The 25,817-nt window shown below is 46.3% G+C and overlaps 1 protein-coding gene across 2 annotated transcripts in view; it reads right to left on the bottom strand.

The window, feature by feature from the left end:
* The window catches only part of ZFYVE1 (zinc finger FYVE-type containing 1), a 41,394-nt gene that overhangs the window by 11,566 nt on the left and 4,011 nt on the right, over positions 1–25,817 (bottom strand). For both annotated transcript variants that reach the window (XM_088471276.1, XM_088471275.1), the window contains 3 exons: positions 16,139–16,643; positions 6,892–7,106; positions 806–912 (listed from right to left, as the gene is read on the bottom strand). In XM_088471276.1, coding sequence (XP_088327402.1) covers positions 806–912; positions 6,892–7,106; positions 16,139–16,643 — 827 coding nt within the window. The remainder of the gene's footprint in view (positions 1–805; positions 913–6,891; positions 7,107–16,138; positions 16,644–25,817) is intronic.

Genomic DNA, 25,817 nt, shown 5'->3' with positions numbered 1-25,817 from the left:
GGGCCGGATTCAGTAATGTACGGTAACCCGATGGTGAGCGCATATGTCCGATGGTGAGTGGTCTGCGCATGTGCAGAACGGGTGCTGGAATCTCGCCCAAGCATGATTGACATGCTGCAGCGTTTGGAGGGCGTGGGCATGGCTAGCCCCTGCTCCGTAAAACAACGAAGGCGTGTCACCCCATTTTCCGGGAGGGAGGAAATCAGGGTCTACATCGGTGGACAGAGTTTTCTTTGACTCGCAGCTGCCAGGACCCGGTCATGCTGCAGTAAGCTTCAGCTACCGCAGCCTGGCCAGAGGAGCAACCATCGTGACCGTGCTGGGATCGCAGATGCATCAAGGAGGAGTCTTGTACAGGCACCTTCTTCTGCATTAGCATTTTAGATGGGCAGAATTGCACAGCCGCTTGTATGCCGCTCTGCAATTCCATCCATCTCTAAATCAGCCCACAGTACGTATTCGGTGTATAAATTTAGCATCGGGCAATAGGAAATACTTTAACTATCGTGCAGTATTTCTTCCTTTGGAGGAGATAAAATAGATGAAGGAGAAAACTTACCATAACCTCACACAGCACTTTCCAGGTAGGTCAACAAGTCACAATACCCCTAGTAACTGAATGTGGATTTCCTACTAAGAAGTATATATATATATATATATACTTATATATATAATAATATATATATTATAGTTTAAACAGAATATGGTTATAGTTAGCATCTGCTCTCCAAGAAGGAATCAATATTCTGAATACGCAAAACCTCACCACACTCTCTCTGATTATCCAGCATAAGGGGACACCTACCCACAGCTGAGACACAGTGCGGAGCAGGTGAAATACTCGTCGGGGAAGAAACAGCTGTGCGTCATTTGGTCATCCGGTATCTCACCACTAAAGCGATCACTCAGAGCCTGGAAGGAAACATAGGAGAGTTATATAATGTGGAACTTCCAAATATAATTTATGGCTTGCAGTCATATAGGAGCCACTTACTGGTGTATTCCAGCTTTATGCACATACTACAACATTGCAGCACAGTGGTTAGCTGAAGGAGGTGGGGTCAAGGGTTTGAGTCCAAACCGGCCCCTATCTGTGTGGAGTTTAAAAGGTTCTCTCAATGTTTGTGTATGTTTTCTGTAGTCATTGAGGTGTCTACTAATAGTCCAAGAACGCACATATGTAATTTATGGGCATGGCTGGTAGGGAATTTGGTCTGTACTTTCCCTTTGGACAGGGTCTGACCAGTATATATTTTACGATCATAAAATTATACTTTTTGACAATAAAGACCCAATATAAAAATGGTGATTGCTCAAATCAACTTAATGGCCTTTCACAAAGAAAACCCTAACAGTGAAAATAAAATTGTACAAATATTAACCAAAAAGTTAAATACAAAAAAAAAAAAAAATCATGAGAGACTATGAAACAAACAATTGATATGCAGACCTAAAAGCAAGATATTCAACACATTATGGGCCTTATCCAATTAGCTGCGAAAAGTCACGGTTTGGCAAAAAAAGTTTACACTTGTGCGAACATTTCACCAAAAATGCTTATTTTGCTATCCTATTAGCCACGGGATTTAGCACATGCGAATTTTGCGAAACTAAAACTGGAGATTCATTTTAATCATCTCAGAACAAGTGAAGAGAAAAAAAAAAAAAAAAAAGTGTAAAACCCATATTTTGGGCTAAAAAAATGCGGGGACTTTGTTCAGAACAGTCTGCTTGACATTCCCCCCTAATGACTAATTAGGCAAAAAAATATATATATATAAAAATTTTTATTAAATAACTTAATACCCCCTAATAATTACATGTCACTTTAGGGTTCAAAATGTAAAAAGTGTTGTAAAATGGATTTTAAGTAGTGTGGTAGGTAATTTGGGGACTGTATGGATGAGACAGGTTGTTTTTGGAATTGCAGGCGGCTGCAGCAGGTGTATTTTTTAACTTATTTTAAAAATAACCTAAAATGACACCAAGATATACTTTCACCCATTTTTATGTAACCCTAATTTGACTGCATTTATTTTGCCCCAAACAGACATGGTTTCTATCATTTTCCCACTCTTAAAAGAAAAATGCATATAACAGCCATTTCACACAATTTAAAAACACCAAACCCTTTGATTTTGCCCAATAATCCAGTTCTAAACTATTACCTTATGTCTGCCATATCGTCTCTTTTATAATAGGATTGCATACGCGATAGCGGCGAATAGTGACACATTCAGCCAAAGGGTTTGAAATTGGATACGGCACTATATTTCTTTCTAAAAATAGTTTTAGGGACCCTAGGGGGAGATTAGGATTAGGCACCCCCCGGGGAGGGTTAGGCCACGGAGAGTTAGGGACCACCGGGGAGAGGTTAGGGTTCAGCACCGCTGAGGGAGGGGGGGGGGGGGGTATTAGGCTACTTACCTCACCTGTCGGCATCTTGCTTGTTTGGCCTTGCGGCGTCGGAATATGACCAGGCTATTCAGCAGCCGGGATTTTATACCCAACCCCATGACACACGACACTTACTATGTAAAATAAGATAACTTAACATGTGTTACAATAAAAAAAGTCACACGGAGAGCAGAGCGTAGTGTGGCGCATCATGTGACAAGATGATACATTAAGCTCATGTGACTATTACATACAGCCACACTTTGCCACTTACAGGATAGGACCAATCATACGCTTGCTGTGTGATGATATCAGCTAACATGACATAGGCCCAAACCACTGGTTTGCAATAAACACCATAGCTTTATTACGTCAAAATATTAGTCTTTTTGTGTAAAGGGAGATGTGATATATGCGAATGTGCAGTACAGTACAAGGTGATGGGTTGGAATTGTAGTAACTTGGTAGTTGGCCTGCACGGTGTTCACTGGAAGGTGGGCGTAGTCTAGGGGGCCTCAAAACTAATCTATTGAGCACAGCAGCTGCTACGAATGCAGCTTTTATTATGGCCCATCCAGTGTGCATAATTCTATATTAAAAAAAAAGTTGTCCATAGCAATCAATCGATTACCATTTTGGAGTTGCATGTAACCGGTGTTCAACACCACACAAGAACAGCCACTCAGGTACATGTCACAAGTGCAGAGGTGAACAACTTGTGGGCTGGAACCACCTGGTTCTGGTGTGCTATGATTGTCAAACATGCAGTACATTGCACTGGGAACCACCTGTTAGATTCTGAGAACCAGCGACTGCCTCAGGGTGCCACACCTGTAAATGGTGCCGGCCAAGTTAGTCAAAAATTTACCTGAGAAACTATTGAAATCACGGGACTGCTACTATTACAGGTTGAGTCTCCCATATCCAAAATGCTTGGGACATCTGTATATTCTGTATTTTGGAATATTTGCATAATATAATGAAATATCTTGGGAATGGGACCCAAATCTAAACACATAATGTATTTATGTTTTATATACACACTACCTGAAGGTTATTTTATACTATATTTTTAATAATTTGGTGCCTTAAACAAAATTTGTGTACATTAAACCATCAAAAAGTAAAGGTTTCACCATCTCAGTCATGCTAAAAATATTAAATATTTCGGAATATTTGGCTATGGGAGACTCAACCTGTATTATTGTCCTTTACTAATAAAGCACCAACATATTTCATAGTGCTGTACATTGAAGGGGATCATAAAATACATAGATGAACATGAAACAGAAGGGAACGATGACAAGCTATAGATAGGTGTCCGCTAGGTGGAATCTGGCCAAGAACCTTACGTTAGATCTGTACAATTTGGCTGCTCCCTTATGTGTGCAGCTTTCACAAGAACCTGATGAGCAGCAATGGGATGTACATTAGTTACTGATAATTGCTATACAGATGGCATTCTAGAAAAGCTTCAGGGTGTTACTGTTGGGATTAGACACAAGTACATCATAATAATCCATGACTAAAAACAAATTAATATAGCAGCTATAGATTACATCATGATATATTATGATATTAGGAGTTTAATTCTGGATATTATGTTTTAGAATGCTTTCTGTATATGAAACAAGGGTTCCACCACAGCAAAATAACATCCACGGTACACACAGAATAAGTGATGTATATTCAGTATATACTATGAACTGCTGAGGAACATTCTACAGAACTTTTTGACCACTCATTTTCCACATTATCACTGGAGACTGAAACACCCAGTGTGAGAAGTTATTGGTACTGGCGACTTACAGGGGTGGTGGTCCATATACCGTATTCCCCTGCAGCCATAATGGTTTGACACCACTGTTAAACATTGAAGAGCCATAACATACAATCATGCAGAGAATTGGTCTAAGAAAAGCTTGTTCCTTATGGTGTAAGATATACATTGTACTGTACAAGGTGGCGTTAGCCTTTAATGGTTACATCACAGCCTGTACCCAGCCTAACATGCCAGGATATATTCTCAGATAAGGCTGACAGCTAGATAAGCAAAGCTCACTTAAATTCCAACAAAGAGATCCAGTATATACTGCATAAGTATCAGCATAACCTGCAACGTATTGGATATGTGCATCACTAACGACAGCCTACATACAACATTTCTAAATGCATTACACATGACCATCCAGCATAAATCTACTCCTTCAGGAATGTGCAGGGCCTGGAAAATTCAGTCTAGCTTTCCATCACAACACGTGTCATTAGGGATGCAGACTGGCACATTGTCCTATCTTGCCCCATGCCTGTTGGGGATACTTTGGGAGGAAGACTCCTTTGCATGTCCCAAAGTTAATTCAAGCAGAAGCATCAGGACACAGAAAGGCTGTGATGACAAAAGATCTTCAACTCCAGTTACCAAGTCAACTACAAGAACCTTCTTTATAGTTAATGGCTGGGAATATACATGTAAAAACACACAGGTTCCAATAGCCCATTTTCTTGGAATGCTGTATAAAATAATAACTTACATTCCACATTCTAAACAGTAATTGAAACCAAATATAGCAGTCATGCCGCCTTTATCTGCCAGAACAATATTACTAGTTGATATAAGGGGTAGATTTATTAAAGCTTCTAAAAACGAAAAGTTGTGGTATTCACTGTAGCAACCAATCAGATTCAGTCTCATTTATCTAGGGAATTCTAGAAAATGATAGCAAAGTCCTGATTGGTTGCTCTGGGTATCACCTACTTTTCCTCTTTAGAAGCTGAAGTAAACCTTCCACAAAATGCTCCATGAGGGAGAAGTAAGTAGAGGTGGTAAGTGTCACGTGCTGTAACCAGCACTATTTAATCATTACACTGAACTTCAGCATGTATGAAAGCAGATAACGTACAGAAAATACCTTTTCTCTAAGGTATCTGCAAACATCTAACAATTTCATTCAGATGTAATTAAAAAACAATAAGTGCACTTTTGTGGCTGATAATTTTTTCCCATATTAGCATGATAACAGCCAGTGTGTGTTGCGTGCATCGAGTGCGTCCGTGAGGGTCCACATTTGCAGTGTGGTAAGATGCAGTTCATCAGCAATAGGCTAATGCGCTCTGGGACTGACAAGGATCACCAGACAGGGGAGTTCTCTCTCTCTCCCCCACTCCGGCAGTCAGGATGTTAATACATCTCGGCGTTATTGCTTCCTGCTGTGCCGTGATAAGGGGCGTAGCAGGAAGAGCTATAGCGCCATGTGTAGTGTTCTTCTGTCCCTAGAGTTAAGCAGGCCATACACGGTACGATAAAAAGACGTACAATATATCTTATACGATTTCCCTTGAAATTTTACATACGATGTGTTCACAAGGTGTACGAATTTTCATACCATCCGATGCTTTGTTTCACAACGCCGGCTAGGGATTTTTATACACCTCGTAAATCAGACATCGGATCATCTGCCAAAAGTGATACGATGTGTGTCACATCGTGGTCAGATAGGTCGCCCTCGTACGGTTTTCCAGTATGAGAGGCGACCCAGTTATACGACTGCACACCAAAACAACATACGATGTGTACGATCGCTCGTTACCATCGATCAAAATCGTACAAAAAATATTTTAGTGTATGGCCGCCCTTAAAATGCACAGTTTTAATTTCAATTAAAAATGGTAATTTAAAAATCACAATAAAAAGTAACAATGTCAAGTTAAAGAGGTAGATAAAAAAAAAAAAAAAAAAAAGAAAAGTTACACTAAAACTAACACCAGCATCTGGTACAGGACAATGCTGACCTATCAGAATAGATCTGCAATATATCAGATTACTTTGCTTGTGGAAAGAACAAATCTGTTTCTGTTTTCTGACATAAGGACTATTTATTGTGCACTACAGTTCATGTTTAATATAGTTTTCGGGTTCTGGTATATGTTGCACACATGACATCACATAAGCGTGGGGGCCCTTCACCTCAGACTAGTAAATAGTGAATACATAGCCTATTGTTGACATGGAACATTAACATGCTAAATTAGGATCATTATAAATCTTTACATGACCACCAAATTACGCAGCGCTCTACAGAGAATATTTGTTATTCATTTCGGTCGCTGTCCTATTGCAGCTTATTCTAAATGCACTAACACACCAGCGCGCACACACACACACACACACACACACACACACATTAATTGGGTAAGAATACAATTAACCTACCAGAATGGATTTTGAAGTGCACAAGAAAATCTACACAAATATAGGGAGGACATACAAACTCCACACAGATAGGAAATTTAACTCATGACCTCAGCAAGAACCACTAAGCCACAGTGTTGCAGAAATGTTTGATATAGACTAGGGTATTCTGCCAGTTAGAGTGAACAGCTGAATGCCAACACATGGCCTAAACCTGACAGCAAGCAAGTTACAAGGCATCTGCCACCAACTCTTCAGGAAACGACAGTAATCCATAACATACCGTAACTCTGTTGTCACGTTACCTTCAGAGCCTTGTAGATGACTCCAGGGTGACGAGATGAGCGTGTGGTGTTGTTCTCCAGCTGCTGTTCTACCGCACGTCTAAGGCCTGAGAAATCAGTGGGTGGGTTATAGGTGCGAGTCCCCTTGTAATGGATAGAGCTGAAGGCTTCTGGGAAACGGCCAAGTCTACGGAATCGGTCCTGAATCACCTTCTCCGGTATTTCGGAGGCCTTTTCTACAAGAGGGATAATTAAAATAATCATAAATAAACAGCATTTGAATAACATGCCACACAGCACCAGCAGATAGAGAACACAGGGCCCGATTCACTACAGAGCGCAACTGCGAATCCAATAGCGATTACGCAGGCAGTTCAACTGCGATAGTATGCTAATCCATTGTGATCGCTATGCCGCCACTGCACTACACAGGGACGCCCACTTTACCAGACACATATCCGTAATGTTTAGCAAGACTGCGAAATCATTGGTACAATCGAGGACCATCGCAGCCTCACACACACTGGCACAAGCTCTGACCTTACTCAGAAATTGCTAATTTCATCGCACGCTAGGAGTCCTAAGGCTGCGTATGGCAATGCAGTGGCTAATTTATACACGCCCCTGCAATGGCATTCAAACGCACTGGCACACTTATGTTTCCCTGAGCAACCCACCCCCCATCGCCACCCATACACTGTGCTCCCTGTCAATCACTGTGTTGGGTCTGTGTAGTCACTGCGATCGCAATCCTGGCCGGCTCGTGCACTGCATACGCAGAATACAACAATCGGCCGATTGAGTGCGTATTAGTATCTGTGTTCCGTGCTGGATCAGGGCCACAGCCCCAACAGTTTCTTTAAAAAAAATTAAAAAAACCACCACACCACTCCAATACTATTTCACCAGAGTTTTAACCCTCAGCGGACCGACACTATCTTACGTTTCTTAAACCCTTGTGGTGGTAGTAACTACATATATTTTCTGATCCAAAACGGTTAGAAATACATTTCCTCAGAGGACCTCGTAAACTCATCTGTGTGACTGGGCCACCAAAACCATCACTAATATATTAATGTATTAGAATCACTGTTAGGACGCGTATCCACTTGCCGACAATGAAGGACTGAACAATAACGATATTGTTATCGTTCTTTATACGGTGCAGTGCTCACACTGAATAATATGTCATTCAGTGCAGGCACCCTCCTTGGTGATATCATCAGGTTGACCATCATGTTCGGGCGATGAACGATGCCGACAACGACCAGTGGGAACGCGCATCGCTGGTCGTTGCTGACATTTTTCTGCACGATTAATGAGCGATTGAACGATAACGATATCGTAATAGTTCATTTTTCTCGTCTAGTGGATGCGCGCCTTTAGACCAATAACAATGCAACATCTTCTAAACAAAGAAACTCTTCATTTAACCACTAGCGGCAGAAGTCTATTGAAGATTATGGACCATTAATAGATGCAGAGGAATAGGTTTCTTAATTCAGAAAAGGGCAACACTGTTTTACACAAGTTAAAAAAAAAAAAATAATAATATTATAAACCTTATGTGAATAGTGTATATTGTATGTTTGTAGTATATAATATCTGGCACAGTAAAGGATAATTTAGCAGTATGAGATTATGCTGAATAACTGACATAAGAAACCCTGTGCAAACTGTACAGAATGTGCTAGCATAAGGTTTTTAGGCAATGATAAGCAACCTGATCCCACAAGGCAGCCCTCTAATCTTCCAACGGACCAGACATTGCCCTTAATCTCAGAAATAACTTTAAAACAATACATTTGAATCAAAGAAAGATCTCTATCCATAATAACGTGTCAGCAGGCATTTTCAAGTGTTACAAGCGATAACAAGCAAATTTGACAATTAAGCAGGAAGGAGCTTGGTGCTGCTGAAGTTTGGAGGCCTACTGTCAGGTTTGAGAGGTCCGCCTGTAGCCCCATCAATGTTTTTAATGAATTGGTAATGAAAACATGGAGTCAAAAACAACCATTATGAAATTGACGATTGTAATTTCTTCAAACAAACTGTAGGGGGGACCAGTGAACAGGTGCATACACACGGTTAGATTAAAGGAACGATATAAACGATATCATTTAGATCATTCTTTTTTTTAACCCCTCAAATGACCAAACAAAGGTCGATGCGCGGGCACGGATAGTCAACATCGACCAGGTTAGCCTGTTTGCTATAGGGACCCGCGATCAACGATCCCGCATTGTTTAGGGGTTGGTGCATGTTGCTGGATGATCGATATGGAACATCCAGCACATGGAGGACGATCAGACAACGATGTCTGATTGTCCCATTGTATGGGCCATAAGTCTGTCACTTGTTTGAAGGCTACTGCACACGTGACACTGGGAGATTCATCATTTCAGCATTGCAGAGGTATCAGAGTGACAGACACATTGGAATGTGGTATTCAGGAAAGTCAGGTCCATGTCCTGTACATCAGATGCATCATTAAGCTTGCGTCCCTTTACAGGTATGTATCCAGTCATGCAGAACTTGTCCAATTAGCTTGATTGCTTAGTTTGATTATGGATATATGCCTACTTAAATTGGCTGCCTTATTATATAAAATGTTCTCCAATGACCATATAATACAGATATACTTCTATAGGAATATAGATCTATGAATAACAGTGTTCCCTGTAGTTGTGGGAGGTGAGTAATGTTAGGGAAAATGGGGAGGGGAGGAGGGGAAAGGTAAAATAAATAAGGAATGTGAGACCAGGTGCGGGAAAAGGAATGGTCTTTCTGCCTGGCAATGGCGACTCTTCCGGGTCGTCTAATGGGAGTTCTGGTAATGAGCAATAAGCGTAGGCGCACTAATAATCCCCCACTGCTATGTAAAGAGGTGGAAGAGAGAGAGATAGATTATTTATTTATATATATATATATATATATATATATATATAATGTATTTTTTAAATCTAAAATATATAGGATTTATTGAAAATAAAAAAACATATTTCCTATTTATAGCAGGAGATGTGTAGGGGTATATTATGAGCTGACACCCCTACACATTTCCTGCTAGAAGTAGAGAACCTAGCTTTTATTTACATTTTATTTATATGAATTTTCTATATCAAGGTCTCTGACTTTGGGGGGGGGGGAAGGGGGGGGGGGATTGGGGTTAGGAGACTCCACTAGTGACTAACCTGTGTCTGAACACTTTAGTAATGGTTTCAATTGAATGTTCTTGTATTTATATAGAAGGTTTGATTGTTTTATCATTTCACTTATGGCTATGAAATCAACAATTGTAAGACTGTTAATGAGACAGTATTGAATTTGATACTATACACACACACATATATATATATATATATATATATATATATATATATATATATATATATATATATACACACATACACACACACACACATTATATATATATATATATATATATATATATATATATATATATATATATATATATATATATATATATATATATACACACTAGGGGTGAGCGGGTTCGGATTTCTGAAATCCGAACCCCCCCGATCCGAGTCCGATCCGAATCAGGCTCGGCTTTTCCCGCCTGACTCGGATCTGAAATCGAGGCAAAACGTCATCATCCCGCCTTCCGAGTCTCGCGGGTTTTGGATCCTATATAAGGTACCCGCGTCGGCGCCATTTTCTCACTCGGCTGTGGACAGTGAAGAGGGAGGGTGGGAGTTAGGGCTGTGTAGTGTAGTGTAGTGCTGCTGTTGTCCACTACTTCAAAGTCCATAGGGGCTGGCTGTGTTGTGCTGTGCTGCTGTTGTTAATAGGGGCTGTGTCCACTACTTCAAAGTCCATAGGGGCTGGCTGGACTGTGTTGTGCAGTCAGTTCTCCATAGGGGCTGTGTCCACTCCAAAGTCCTGTGCAGTGTCCCAGTCCTAAAGGGGTGCTGTAGTGTTGTCCAGGGGGTGCTCTGTCCATCAGGGGTGCTCCCCCCAAGTGCTAAAAAAATAATATATTTTCTGTGTTTGTGAATTGTGTGCGCAGTAGCCGCACGTGCATCAACAAAGTAGTGCCAAGCGTGCGCCTGTGTCATAAGTAAAGGGCCGGCAGGCTTGACCGTTAAAGGGTTCTGTAACCCCCAAAGTACACTCCAAACCAAAAAAATATATATTTTCTGTGTTTGTGACTTGTGTGCACTGTGGCTGCACGTGCATCAACAAAGGAGCAGCGCCAAGCGTGCGCCTGTGTCCCATAAGTAAAGAGCTGGCTGGCTCATTTCTTAAAGGGTGGTGTAACCCACAAAGTGCACTACTCTCCAGCAAAAATAAAAAAATATTTTCTGTGTTTGTGTGCGCTTTAGCCGCACGTATATATATCAATATAACATAAATGGAGGACCAAACTTTCTCCGATAAAAATAAAATAGGGAAAGATCAAGAACCACTTCCTCCTAGTGCTGTTGCTGCTGCTGGGAGTTGTTCATCATCCCAGAGAGGAAGTAGGAACATCACTACTTTTACTAAACAATTGACCCTCCAACAGTCCCTAGCGATGAGGATGAAGTACGACAGCAGTCATCCTGAAGCAAAACGTATAACTGAGGCCTTGACTGCTATGTTGGTGTTAGACGTGCGTCCGGTATCCGACGTTAGTGCAGTGGGATTTAGACAATTGATGGAGGTAGTGTGTCCTCGGTTCCAAATCCCGTCTAGATTCCACCTGCATCCTCAAAGCAGCAGCGACAAGCGTGCGTCTGTCTGTTAAAGGGTGGTGACACCCTCAAAGTGTGCTACACAAACAATTAAAATATTGTTCTTTTTTCTGTCTTTGTGAATTGTGTGGGCTGTAGCCGCACCTGCATCCTTAAAGCAGCAGCGACAAGCGTGCGTCTGTCTGTTAAAGGGTGGTGCAACTCTCAAAGTGCTCCAAAAAATAAAAAACTATTTTTTTAATGTGTTTGTGACTTGTGTGCGATGTAGCCGCACTTGCATCCTCAAAGCAGCAGCGACAAGCGTGCGTCTGTCTGTTAAAGTGTGGTGACACCCTCAAAGTGTGCTACACAAACAATTAAAATATTGTTCTTTTTTTTTCTGTCTATGTGAATTGTGTGGGCTGTAGCCGCACCTGCATCCTTAAAGCAGCAGCGACAAGCGTGCGTCTGTCTGTTAAAGGGTGGTGACACCCTCAAAGTGTGCTACACAAACAATAAAAATATTCTTCTTCTTTTTTCTGTCTATGTGAATTGTGTGGGCTGTAGCCGCACCTGCATCCTTAAAGCAGCAGCGACAAGCGTGCGTCTGTCTGTTAAAGGGTGGTGACACCCTCAAAGTGTGCTACACAAACAATTAAAATATTGTTCTTTTTTTTTCGGTCTTTGTGAAATGTGTGGGCTGTAGCCGCACCTGCATCCTTAAAGCAGCAGCGACAAGCGTGCGTCTGTCTGTTAAAGGGTGGTGTAACTCTCAAAGTGCTCCAAAAAATAAAAAACAATTTTTTTAATGTGTTTGTGACTTGTGTGCGATGTAGCCGCACTTGCATCCTCAAAGCAGCAGCGACAAGCGTGCGTCTGTCTGTTAAAGGGTGGTGTAACCCTCAAAGTGTGCTCCACAAACAATAAAAATATTCTTTATTTTTTTCTGTCTTTGTGAATTGTGTGGGCTGTAGCCGCACTTGAATCCTCAAAGCAGCAGCGACAAGCGTGCGTCTGTCTGTTAAAAGATTACATCGGTGACAGCATCCAAGTAGGCATGTCAGACAGTCCGTACCTGTACTGGCAGGAAAAAGAAGCAATTTGGAGGTCCCTGTACAAACTGGCTCTATTTTACCTGAGTTGCCCCCCCTCCAGTGTGTACTCCGAAAGAGTGTTTAGTGCAGCCGGGAACCTTGTCAGCGAAAGGCGTAGGAGGTTGCTTCCACAAAATGTGGAGAAGATGATGTTCATAAAATGAATTATCAACTCTTCCAGGGAGACCAGCCTCCAGAACGTACAGAGGGACCTGTGGTTCCAGCAGGGACGAATTAATACTCTGTGAGGATGAGGATGTACACACTGAAGAGGGTGAGGAATCGGTGGATGAGGAGGATGAGGATGACATCTTGCCTCCGTAGAGCCAGTTTGTGCAGGGACAGATAAATTGCCAGCTTGTTTTGTGGGGGCCCAAACGAACCAATCATTTCAGCCACAGTTGTGTGGCAGACCCTGGCGCTGAAATGATTGGTTTGTTAAAGTGTGCATGTCCTGTTTATACAACATAAGGGTGGGTGGGAGGGCCCAAGGACAATTCCATCTTGCACCTCTTTTTTTTCTTTGCATTATGTACAGTTTGGGGCCTAGTTTTTCAATGCCATCCTGTCTGCCACTGCAGTTTCACGCCTAGATGGGTCACGTGTTTGTGCCGCCCACTCGTGTCGCTTAGCATAGTCATCCAGCTACCTCGGTGCAACCTTTTGGACATAAAAACACTATTGTGAGGTTTGAGGTATTCAGAATAGACTGGAAATGAGTGGAAATTAAGGTTATTGAGGTTAATAATAGCATAGGAGCAGAAAAACCTACAAATTCTGTGATTTTAGCTGTTTTTATGCTTTTTTTCAAAAAAATACAGATCCAAAACACAAAACCCAGAACCCAAAACACGGAAGGGTGGTTTTGGCAAAACCAATCCAGATCCAAAACACGAAGAAAGATCCAGATCCAAAACCAAAACACGAAAAGTGGCCGGTGCACACCCCTAATACACACACACCTCTTTATATCCATCTATTTACATAGCAGAGGGGGATTATTGTTAGTGCACCTATGCTTATTACTCATTACTAGAGTTACTTCTATAAAGGGTTGCTGCAATCCACAGATTCTATTGGAAGCAAAGGTGGGGGGAGGGGGGTAATGTAGTGGTCACCTGAGCACAAACAGGCTGCAATTGAGCTAGAATAGGCTCATCCCATTTGGCCACCACGATAAGCCTGTATGTCGCCATCTCAAGATGGACAAGAAAGATAGGAAACAAAAGTGGCTTGCCAGAGTAATACATGGATCTCTGTAGTTCCCCATTCACCCCATTAAGAAATACAGATGGCTGGCTCACCATTAGCTGATATTTGGTTCCAGTCTTTGCCATTATAATTCCCCTGGTGAAGGTAAATCAGCAGTGGAGAAATAGATGGTGAGGGGTTTTCAAGCTTCTCTGATCAGGGATGCAGAAATGAATGTGACACGTGGATGATATAGGGCAGTGGTCAGGGTACAGGGGTAAATTACCCCACATGGGGTAAAAATGAAATTCCTGGGGGTAATGGACGGACAGCCGGGCATGCATATGAATCATTCTATAATATAGAATGATTCATATGCATGCCCGGCTGTGCCGCAGGCAGGCTCTAAGCCGGACGCCCGCTGAGATGTTATTACCAGCGGGCGCCCGGCTTCTTCCCTGCAGCGCCACGTTAGCCGGAGGCTGGAGTTCTCTTCCGAACTCCAGCTTCCGGCTCTCCCCATGCGCACTATGGGAGAGGCGTCATGACATCTCTCCCATAGTTCCGAGGAGCAGCCGGGCGGACAGGACAGCGGCGGATGCAGGAGCAGGGATTAAGGCAAGTGTTTTTTTTTTTTTTTTTGTACAAGCGGCACTACAGGGGCATTATATGGGGGCACTACTACAGGCGCATTATATGGGGGCACTACTATAGGATTTCCTTCCTTTCATATCAAGGGGGTAACTTCGGCATATCTAAATATATTTTGGGGTAAAAGGTAAAAAAATATAGAACATAAACAAACAAACCCTCCTTCACATTTTATTCTGGCTCCATCATTGCCGAATTGTAGGAACCTGAGAATCGTGTTGTTTATTTAGTTTTTATTTGCTGCTATTTTTTCTTTTTTTTAGGAAGCTGCAATTATTTGCCCCAACTGCTCGAAGCCATTAAGAAAGATCACATTGGAAAATTGATTGTTTGATCAAATGAATTAAAAAAAAAAAAAAAAAAAACAATACTAATTTATAAAATGTATGTAATATAAATATATTCTATCTCTGGGGTGTCGCTCTCTGCTCTGGCACTTCTAGCACACTCAGCTGATGCAACAAACTGTTGAGCTTAGGCAGTTTGTGTGCTAGAAGCACCAGACCAGAGAGCGACACCCCAGGCAGAGAAGAGGAACTGCACAGGTTATAACAGATGCAGGGTGCTAGAAGATAGATAAATAGACAGATACACAGCTTTGTACAGACCCCATTACATATAGACGGCCAGCCACAGTGAACAAATCTGTAAAGCACACAACCAGTAGTATCATTTTGAAAGTGTTTCTTTCAGTGCTGGTTTAAGAAAGAAGGGGGGCCATATGTCATAGGCATGTGCAGACTGTCTACTGCGCATGTGCACATCTGTAGGAAAATAGCGCAAAGCAGGACATTAGGTAAAAGGAGGGGCCCTGCAGTGACCAGGAAGATCTTCCTGTATGAAAACAGGAGGAGGGAGAGGACTGCATGGCAGCTGGACACAGTATAAAAAATGAGAACACAAGCATAGACAGCAGCTGCGGCTCCTGCCTTTGCTGGCTGGGGAAAGGGGGGGTCTGTAAGCCGATATACTCCCTAGAAGCCAGCAAGTTTGTACATTGTACACATGTGCAGGATAGGCACAAATGAATAAGCCGGCTGGCTTCTGGGGACTGTATAGGTTGCAGCCCCTATAACGGCTGCAGTGATAGCACAGGAGTGGTTTTCAACGGGAGCCGGTCTCTGCTATCGCAGTCCTGAAAACAACTCCCCCTGGGACTGCTTGTCCATCATGCGATTGGCAGGGAACTCCGGTAGGCAGCTCCTGCGGTTACCCAGCAGGAGCTCCAGCTCCTGCTGGGTAACATCCGCCACTGGTAGAGAGTAATGATATGTGGGTGCATCTGGAGGTGGAATGGGTGCGGTGTTTGGGAGAGGGCCAAGCTTATTACCAGCTTCCTGTTTATGCCATGGAATATTCAAGATACATCCCCTTTATTTTCCTATTATGATATGGTTATCCTTATTACCACCATTCATCGTGTGCTTCAACATCTGAGATTGTCAAGTCACTGACTTCAGTTGAATAAATAAATGTTTTACCTGCTTCATCGTACTCTAAAATAGGTCCAATTTCACTGTTTTCTCGACCTATACAACAAAGTGCCACCACCTCCTTTATACATGGAAACTGGCCCTGGAGAAATGTGTGTGCGTAAAGTAGAGTAGCATTCCATCACTAATGGAATATTATGGGCAATACCTAAGGACTCACCTGATCCCAGCAGCTTGGTGTGTACAGTCTCGTGAAAGATGATGACTCCAGGCCCCAACGTAGAAAGAGGCACATCTAACCCACAGCGTGCAGTAGTGGCTTTCAGCTCCTTAGTAAAATGTTTCAAGTAGGCTTCAGAGGCATCACCAAGAAACTTAAATAGGTCATTGTGCAAACGATCAGCATGAGTTCTATATATAACAAGATCTGAAATGGCCAAGACTTTCAGCAACAATCTTGTTCTTTGACTCAGGTTGACAGTGGCTCCGAGCAGTCCTTCCGTGTCAATGACTACAACTTTATGGACGGGATCAAACGCTGCCCAGACACCAACTGTGCAAGACTCCTGAGCAGGAGAGGTTTTAAAAACTTCACGTCCATAGAAGAAAGTGTGGTTAAGAGTGTGCGATTTACCATCGCCTGTGTTTCCGAAAATTGAGACAACTTTCAGTAAATCATCCGGATTGCAATCCAGTTTCTTCAAGAAATCATCTTCATCCTCCACCTTAAAATTCAGAAAACAGCTTGTGAAATAGGGATTTCTACCATAGTGCAGACCCTCCAACATGACCCCTTCCACCAGGTACAAGAGGCTCCGCTCCTGGACTTCCTTCTTAAATTTATGATTGCAGCCACCTGTGTTGAAACACCCTTCTCATCAATTACCTAGTTCAGCACAGGTGACTACAATTATAAATTAGGTGGGAAGTCATTTGTGTACCTAGTGGAAGGGGTCATGTTGGAAGGTAGGATAGTGTATTTTACATAAACTACTTATACCCCTTTTACACCGAAGCTAAAACCCAGGTTATTGAAGGGTTAACCCGGGCAGCTCCCTGGTGTGAAAGGGGAGAGGTTTGGATCGCCAACTCGAGTGACCCGGCAATCCAACCCAGGTAAATAGCAGGGTTTAACAAGGACGTAGCCCGTGAAACTCTGCTGTGAGAACAGCGCACTCCGGGTCACGATGACCTGGAGTGCGCCGCTAGCCGGCCGTTTGGTCCGGCTTCAGTGGCGCTTGGAGATGACGTCATCTCCAAGCGTCCACTTTCTCGCCGGGTCTATGCAGACCCAACTCCGGGGTGAGCTTCGCCGACTCAGGAATATCCCGAGTCGGCGCCGGCTAAATTCCGGGTCTGATCCGCATAGGAACTCTGTTCCAACTCCGGGTCAGACCCAGAATTTAGGTGGAAAAGAGGTATTACTTGTATATATGGGGGAAAAATAAGACAAAAAAATATATATATATTTATTTTTTCTAACAAGGAGTCAGGAATTCCATAGAGCATCTTTTGACACACAGCTCTGAGATCAGGAAAATTCCTCAATGCACAGATATTTGCAGTTTAATCCAGAGATACCTTTAAATTAAAATAACCTCTGGGCTTTTTTTTCCTGAAGCCACAGGTCCTCAAACTCTGGAGGTCATTCATACCCGTTCGCGAGCAAAGGACGCTCGCAAACGGGTCGATGTTGCCCCACTGCGCATGCGCACGACGGAGGGAGCTCTGTCGTGCGCATGCGCGAGACCCGGACTGCAACAGCCAAGCTGTCGCTCCGGGTCTCGCACCAAAGGGGGCGTGCTGTCGATGTTGATCGACAGCACGCCCCCTTTGGTGAGCGTGCCGGGGGCGTGCCTGCCAGACGGAGGCGTTCCCATGGGAACGCCTACCGTCTGAAGCCGGCCCCACTGACATCATTAGTGATGTCAGTGGGAGTGATTTTGGCTCTGATAGAGCCAAAATCACTCCAGGGCTTGCGGCAGCGAGACCCTACCGAAGGGTCTCCGTCGCAAGCCTGATGGTCTTGACCATCGCGACCATCATCATGGACGCTCGCATAAGCAGTGGGTGGTCACCCACAGCTATGCGAGCGTACGGGAGGACGCTCCATTTTCATGGAGGAGGGCCCTGATTCAGAGCGAGAGCTCTGGTCAGAGCGTTCGGCTCTGAATCAGGCCCTCTGTTCTCAGGACCCCAAACGGTACATGTTTTCCAGGTCTCCTCACAGAATCACAAGTGAAATAATTAGTGCCACCTGAGGATCTCTTCAAAAGGGTCAGTGAGTAATGACTACACCTGCTGGGTGACCTGGAAAGCGTGAACCATGTGGGTACAGAGTTTGAGAACCACTGCTGTAAACTCAAACCATCCTAATGCGCTTAATACACTGAACTTGAAAGTGGCTTCCAAACAAGTAAATTAGTTATTAATTAAAATACTAGATTGTTTACCCACTCTAGAAAGAAAAAATATGAGATATGGTAAGAACTTACCCTTGTTATCTCTATTTCTACGAAGTCCATAGGGTTCCACAGGATACCTTGGGGTATAGGTGTGACGTCAGTCGCAGGGCACCAAAGAGTTAAGCTTTCAGCCTCCCAGGATGCACTAGGTCCCCCTCCTATACCCCGCCCCCGGGCCAAGGCACCTCAGTTAGTTACCAAGCCATAGGCCGGAGGAGGAGAAGGAAGAGAGAGAACAAAGATCTGGACACATACAAGAATCACATTCTCACCAGAGGGAGACGGAAAACCGGTGACCAGAGCAAAGCCCATCTGCAGCACAGGTGCGACAGGGCGGGAGTCCTGTGGAACCCTATGGACTTCGTAGAAATAGAGATAACAAGGGTAAGTTCTTACCATATCTCATATTTTCTACTTCAGGGTCCATAGGGTATCCACAGGATACCTTGGGGATGTCCCAAAGCAGTATCCTTTAAGGGTGGGGACGCTCCTGTGCAGAAAGGAGAATCCGCCGCCCGAAGGAAGCATCCTGAGAGGCGAAGGTGTCAAACCTGTAATACCTCACGAAGGTATGGACAGAAGACCACGTAGCAGCCTTGCAGATCTGAACTGCCGAGGCACCACGTCGAGCTGCCCACGAAGGACCCACAGACCTAGTGGAATGAGCCTTCAGAGAAGGAGGGACCAGTAGGCCTTCATGAAGATAAGCTTCAGAAATAGCCATACGGATCCAGGCTGCCAAAGTTTGCTTTGAAGCAGGCCAACCCTTTTTACGGAAGCCAAAGAGGACAAACAAAGCGTCCGACTTCCTAAACGAAGAAGTGCGGTCAACATAAGTCCTTAAGGCCCGCACAACATCCAAAGAGGCCTCACCCACGGAAAGACCCGGTGAGTTAAAGGCCGGAACAACTATTTCCTCGTTAATATGAAACTGGGAAACAACTTTGGGAAGAAACTCGGGCCGAGTGCGGAGCACTGCCCTGTTCCCATAAAAAACCAAGAAAGGGGGTCTACAAGAAAGAGCCCCTAACTCAGAAACACGTCTGGCCGAAGCAATGGCCAGAAGGAAAACAGTCTTAGCTGTTAGCCATTTAAGATCCACTGAGCCCAGTGGTTCAAACGGCGGTCCTTGGAGAGCCCTCAGGACCACAGCCAAATCCCAAGGCGCCACAGGTGGAACAAAGGGCGGCTGAATGCGGAGAACACCCTGCATAAAGGTGCGCACATCCGGGATTGTAGCAATCCTACGGTGAAACCAGACAGATAGGGCCGAAACCTGTACCTTCAAAGAAGCAAGGCGAAGCCCATGATCTAGTCCCGCTTGCAGGAAGGCGAGAATCCGAGACAGACGAAACTCCCGCGGTGCATAACCTCTCGGTCGACACCACTGGAAGAACGTATGCCACACGCGATGGTATATCCTCGCGGAAGACGGTTTCCGAGCTCGCAACATGGTACGCACCACAGAGCTGGAAAACCCCCGGGACCTCAGCATGGCCGTCTCAACAGCCACGCCGTCAAAGACAGCCGAGTCAGGTCCGGGTGAAGGCAAGGACCCTGAGACAGAAGGTCCGGTCGTAGCGGCAACCGCAGAGGAATGTCCACGGACAGACCCTGAAGGTCTGAGAACCAGTGCCGTCTGGGCCACGCGGGAGCTATCAACAGGAGCGTCCCTCCTTCCTGTTTGAATTTCCGGATTACCCGTGGAAGAAGGGAGACCGGAGGGAACAGGTATGCGAACCGGAACGTCCACCGGACGGACAGAGCATCCACCAGAGACGCCCCTTCGTCTCTTGTGCGAGACCCGTACACCGGCAACTTGTTGTTGTGCCGGGACGCCATGAGGTCGATTTCTGGAAGACCCCACCTGTCCACCAGTAGTTGAAAAACGTCCGGGTGCAGGGACCATTCCCCCGGATGAACGTCCTGGCGACTTAGAAAGTCCGCCTCCCAATTGAGCACTCCCGGGATGAAGACCGCTGATATGGCCGGAAGATTGCGCTCCGCCCAAACCAGGATCCGAGAGACCTCTACGAGAGCCGCCCGACTGCGAGTTCCTCCTTGCCTGTTTATGTAGGCCACGGTGGTAGCGTTGTCCGACTGGACCTGCACCGGGCGACCCTGGAGAAACCGCTGTGCCTGCTGGAGAGCATTGAAGACCGCACGGAGTTCCAAGATATTTATTGGAAGCTCCGCTTCTGTCGGCGTCCACCTGCCCTGGAACAAGTGTGGACCCGAAACTGCTCCCCAGCCCCGAAGACTGGCGTCCGTTGTCAACAGGACCCAATTTGGAACCCAGAACGGACGTCCCTTGTTGAGGTGGGTCGTCTGTAACCACCACGTAAGGGACAGGCGAACCTCCTGGGTGAGCACAATCGTCTGGGACTTCAGAGACTGAGTCAGCCCGTTCCACTTGGACAGGATCAGGTGCTGCAGAGGTCTGGAGTGAAACTGGGCGTATTCCACCATGTCGAACACCGACACCATGGAGCCCAGTAATCTCATCGCCGAGTGTAAGGACACCCGGCGGCTGTGCAGACAACTGCGCACCCTTGACTGTAAAGCAGAGATCTTGTCCTCCGTCACGAAGATCCTTTGCTGTCCCGAGTCCAATAAGGCTCCAAGATGCAGAATCCTCCGAGACGGGATTAGAGTGGACTTCTGCCAGTTGATTAGCCAGCCGTGCCGTTGCAGCAGTGCAATGGTCAGGTCCAAGTGGCGTAACAGGAGCTCTGGAGATCCTGCCACCAATAACAGGTCGTCCAAATACGGCAACATGCGGACTCCCTGCAGCCGCAGAGAAGCCGCCATGACCGCCATCACCTTGGTGAAAACACGTGGTGCTGTTGCCAGGCCAAAAGGTAACGCCCGAAACTGGAAGTGGTCGCTGCTGATTGCGAACCTGAGGAACTGTTGATGGCGCCAAAGAATAGGGACATGCAGGTAAGCGTCCTGTATGTCCAATGACACCAAGTAGTCCCCAGGTTCCAGCGCCAGAATGATGGACCGTAGGGTCTCCATCCGAAACTTCGGGACCCGCAAAGACTTGTTGAGTGCTTTGAGGTTGAGAATCGGACGATATGACCCATTGGGTTTCTGTACCAAAAATAGATTTGAATAGAAACCCTGGCCCCTCTGGGAGAATGGAACCGCCACTATAACTCCAGCCTGGAGCATAGTGTGCAATACCTTCCGCAGCTCCATAGCCTTGTTCCGGTCTGATGGGAGACCCGTGGTGAAGAAGCGAGCCGGGGGTCTGTGCCGGAAGGAGAGGGCGTATCCGTGAGAAACCACCTCCAGAACCCAAGTGTCTGTCGTAGTGGTCGACCAACACTGGGCGAACTGTAGCAGGCGGCCTCCCACCCTGGGATCCCCCAAAGGGAGGCCCGGACCGTCAGGCCGCAGGCTTGTCATCTGGCTTGGGGGCCGGACGTCTGGTACTCCATGCCTGCTTCCGGGGCTTGACCGATTTCTTAGGGCCAGCCTGTCGAGGAAACGACTGTGGTTTGGGCCTGCCCTGGGCCCTAGATGACCGAAAGGACGATGGTCCCGAACCAGAAGGAGCAGCGGCCGACGGGAGACAGGCAGATTTGGCTGCCGCCAGCGTGGCCACAATCTTATCCAGATCCGGACCGAAGAGAACTTCTCCGGTAAACGGTAACGCTTCCAGACCTTTCTTGGAATCTGCGTCCGCCTTCCAGGATCGCAGCCACAAGGTGCGACGAGCAGCTACCGCTGCTGAAGAAATTCTAGACACCAGAGTACTAATGTCTAGAGCCGCCTCGTTGATGTAGGTGGCCGAATCACGGAGATTGCCAATCAACTCCGCCTGATCGGCCGGACAGTCGGATTCAAAAGAAGCCTCTAATGAATCCGCCCAGCGCTCCATCGCTCTGGCAACCCAGCAAATGGCCATAGCCGGCCGTGCTGCCCCCCCTGCAAGGGAATAAGCGGACTTCAGGCAGATTTCTACCTTGCGGTCCGTAGCATCCTTAAGGGAGGACATGGATGGCATCGGCAATGTGGCACTACGGACAAGACGGGTCACGTGAGAATCCACCTGTGGAGGGGATTCCCACTTCGCTAAATAATTATCCGCGAACGGATAAGCCACCGCCAGGCGTCTCTGCGGCTGGTATCTTTTGCCAGGTTGTTTCCACGCCTCCTCTAAATGGTCCACCAACTGACCCGAAAGAGGAAAGACTGTGGCATCGCCCTTCACATCTTTGAAAAAGGCATACTTAGATTTAGCCGCTGGGGGAACTTCGTCCTCAATCACCAAGGCTGTGCGGACCGCCCGAATAAGTCCAGGAATAAATACTTTGGACTTAGCATCAGCGTCCTTAGTATGGAGAGGTTCCTGATCGTAAGGATCTAGAATCTCCCCATCATCAGACGTCCCTTCGTCATCCTCATAAGGAGCGGACAGAGACGCCACCGGCCTTTTATGAGACCGCATCACAGACTCCCCTTGCAACACATCCGACAAGTGCTGTACAGAACTCGTCAGGGAGTTAACCCACGCTGGCTCCTGAGAACCCGGGAGCGGGGAAATAGGGAGACTGTGGGGTACCACCAATTGTCGTGGGAACCCCTGCATGGGTGACGACACCACAGACTGCTGGGACAAACCCATCGGAGTAAACGCGGGCTGCGGAGCTAACTGGCCCACTAAAGCTGTTAACGCCTGAGCGAAACAAGCCCAGGGCGGCTCCTGTACCGGTGCTGTAACCGTAATAGGCCGCGCCATGGACAAACACTGCCGGCAAAGGCCCTCCGCGCTACCCTCCCCCTCCGCTAACGGTACTTTGCACGTGGTACACTGTAGCCGGAGGGGAAAATCACTTTCAGACATGATGGCACCACGTATGTGACCTCTCTCACCAATTAAGTATTAAATAGGCGAGAGACCACCCTGCAGCACCGCACCGCAAGGGCTTTAGCAGAAAGAACAGGGACAGTAATAAAGCTGACAGTTTAGATGAAGAAAAGATTACAGGCAGCAGCGCTAGCACAGTCACATACAATGCAGAGAAATAACAATTCCTGCACTAACAGCGCTGATCACTCAACTACACAGACACAGGGCCTGGTAGGACACAGCGCTGCATACACAGACCTGAGCCACAGCGGAGGAGAGGTATGCGGGGGGACCCAGACCACGATGCTTCCGTCCAGCGCTTCCAGCAGCGTTCACCATGCGTTCTGGAGAAGATGGCCGCCGAGGAGCAGAGAGGAGGCTGGCCTGGGGGAGGAGCGCTGACACAGGACCAGTCGGCAGCATGCAGAGAGGGCTGTGTGCAGCGGGGGAGGCGCCGGCTGTGAGACAGGGAAGGCGCGCTCCCCTGGCATGCATTTAACCCCTGGGACGCCGCAGCGCTACCGCTCTGCTGCGGTCCGCTGTCCCAGGGGGTAGTGGAAGCGCAGGTTGGTCGCCTGGCTCCACGCTGCAGCCAGTCCCCAGGGAGCCCCCTGCCTGGGGACTTAGGACCATGTGATCAGCGGGGACCCACCGCGGGACCCCGCTGCTTACCTCTGTCCCCCTTGAATCCGGCCATGGTCCGGAGCATCTGGGGTCACCGCTAGCTGTGACCCCAGACGCCCACCAGCATCCCCGGATCAGTACCGGCGTTCTGGTACCGGCGGGGTGTAGGGAAGACAGCATGGACGTCAGGACTGACTGTCCATGCTGTACATCCAGTTGTGCAGCCACAGCTGCATGAAGAATAAGCTTCAGGGGCTCTTTTAGCCCCCACTCCAACAGGTGCACCCGACTCCGGCCGGGCACCAAACTAAACTGAGGTGCCTTGGCCCGGGGGCGGGGTATAGGAGGGGGACCTAGTGCATCCTGGGAGGCTGAAAGCTTAACTCTTTGGTGCCCTGCGACTGACGTCACACCTATACCCCAAGGTATCCTGTGGATACCCTATGGACCCTGAAGTAGAAATACTTTGTAACAGCACTTATATTATTGACAAACTACAGGTTTATACAAGGAGAGATCCCATCCTCAATTACTTGTACTCCGATTGGTAAAGAAGTGGCAGTGCAGGAAGATCTGAACCTTAATTGAATATTGGTCTTCTCTTCACCTTCGGTCCTATGTTCAAAAATATTAATAGAAACAATGGTTTGATCAGAAGCCTAACCTCTGCAACCAAGGGGAGCCAGTCAGATACTATCTAGAAGGATTTTATAGACAACAGTGTCCTCACCTCCCTAAATATCTCACCACATGAATTCAGGCGCTGGAATTACAGCTGACAAATAATGGATGAAGATCTTAAATGTTTCCTCCGAGAGTGTTACGCTCATTAAGACACCATGTAATGTCATCACTAGGTGGTTTAGATGTCCTAGTGTTTTGAGTAAAATGTTCCCAGGGCTACCAGACACGTGCTAGATATGTAATAAGGGCTTGGGATATCCTTTACATATTTGGTGGCACTACCAGGGGCACCAAGAGGGGAGGGTGGCGGAAATGCCTACTAATTAGCTGCTGATGTTTCCCTTTGCAGCGGGTGTGGTATAAAAGATCCACAATAAAAAGGTTAACAGTCAATAGGTCGACAGGCACAAAAGGTTGACGGTGCAAAAAAAAAAAAAAAAGACAACAGGTTCAAATGGTCGAAACATTGTTTTGTTGGTTTTTTTATTTATTTAACCCTAATACTAACTCTCCACCTGGTGCCTAATGGTGGGTACACACTATACAGATATACCTGCAGATGATGGTTGTTCGTACACACTGAACAACCATCATCTGTGTATGCCCGCAGGTCCCCCTCCTCGCGGCTGCCACTCTGTGTACGGGCGGTCTGCCGATGGACAGATATGTCTGCAGACATATCTGTCCATTGGCTGTGCAGCACAGCCAATGCGATGTGTCGGCGAACACCGACGTTCACCGATGTATCGCGGGTACACACTGCCAGATGGGCAGCAGATACATTGGCCGATCAATTGATCGGCCAATGTATTGGCAGTGTGTACCCAGCTAAACTCTCCCCCTGGTTCCTAACCATCCCCACCAGCAGCCTAGCCCTTCCCCTAGTGCATAAACCTAACCATCCCCATAGTGCAGGGGGAGGAGGCGCAAACCAGACCTCTAGATCCCCTACAGTTCATGTTTTCCAGACCACCTGTGTATCTGTAGAATGTGTCGGTTAAGAATGAATGCACCACGTTTTAAAATGTGACAGTTAGTAATGACCACACCTGTGCACTAGCTCGGTAGTCTGGAAAATGTGAACTGTTAAGGGAATCTCGAGGACTCTGTAGGCCACCCTTCCTGCTCTAGTGCCTAACCCGAACCATCCCCTCAAGCAACCTAACCTTACCCCAAGTGCCTAACCCTCACCCTAAAAACAGGCTTGCCTACCTTCCCGATTTGGTCGGGAGCCTCCTGAATATCGGGTGCCGCTCCCGACCCCC

Source organism: Taudactylus pleione, unplaced genomic scaffold (assembly GCF_031769625.1).
Source record: "Taudactylus pleione unplaced genomic scaffold, aTauple2 ptg000113l, whole genome shotgun sequence".
Lineage (NCBI taxonomy): Eukaryota > Metazoa > Chordata > Amphibia > Anura > Myobatrachidae > Taudactylus > Taudactylus pleione.
This window is presented reverse-complemented; position numbering and strand designations above follow the sequence as displayed.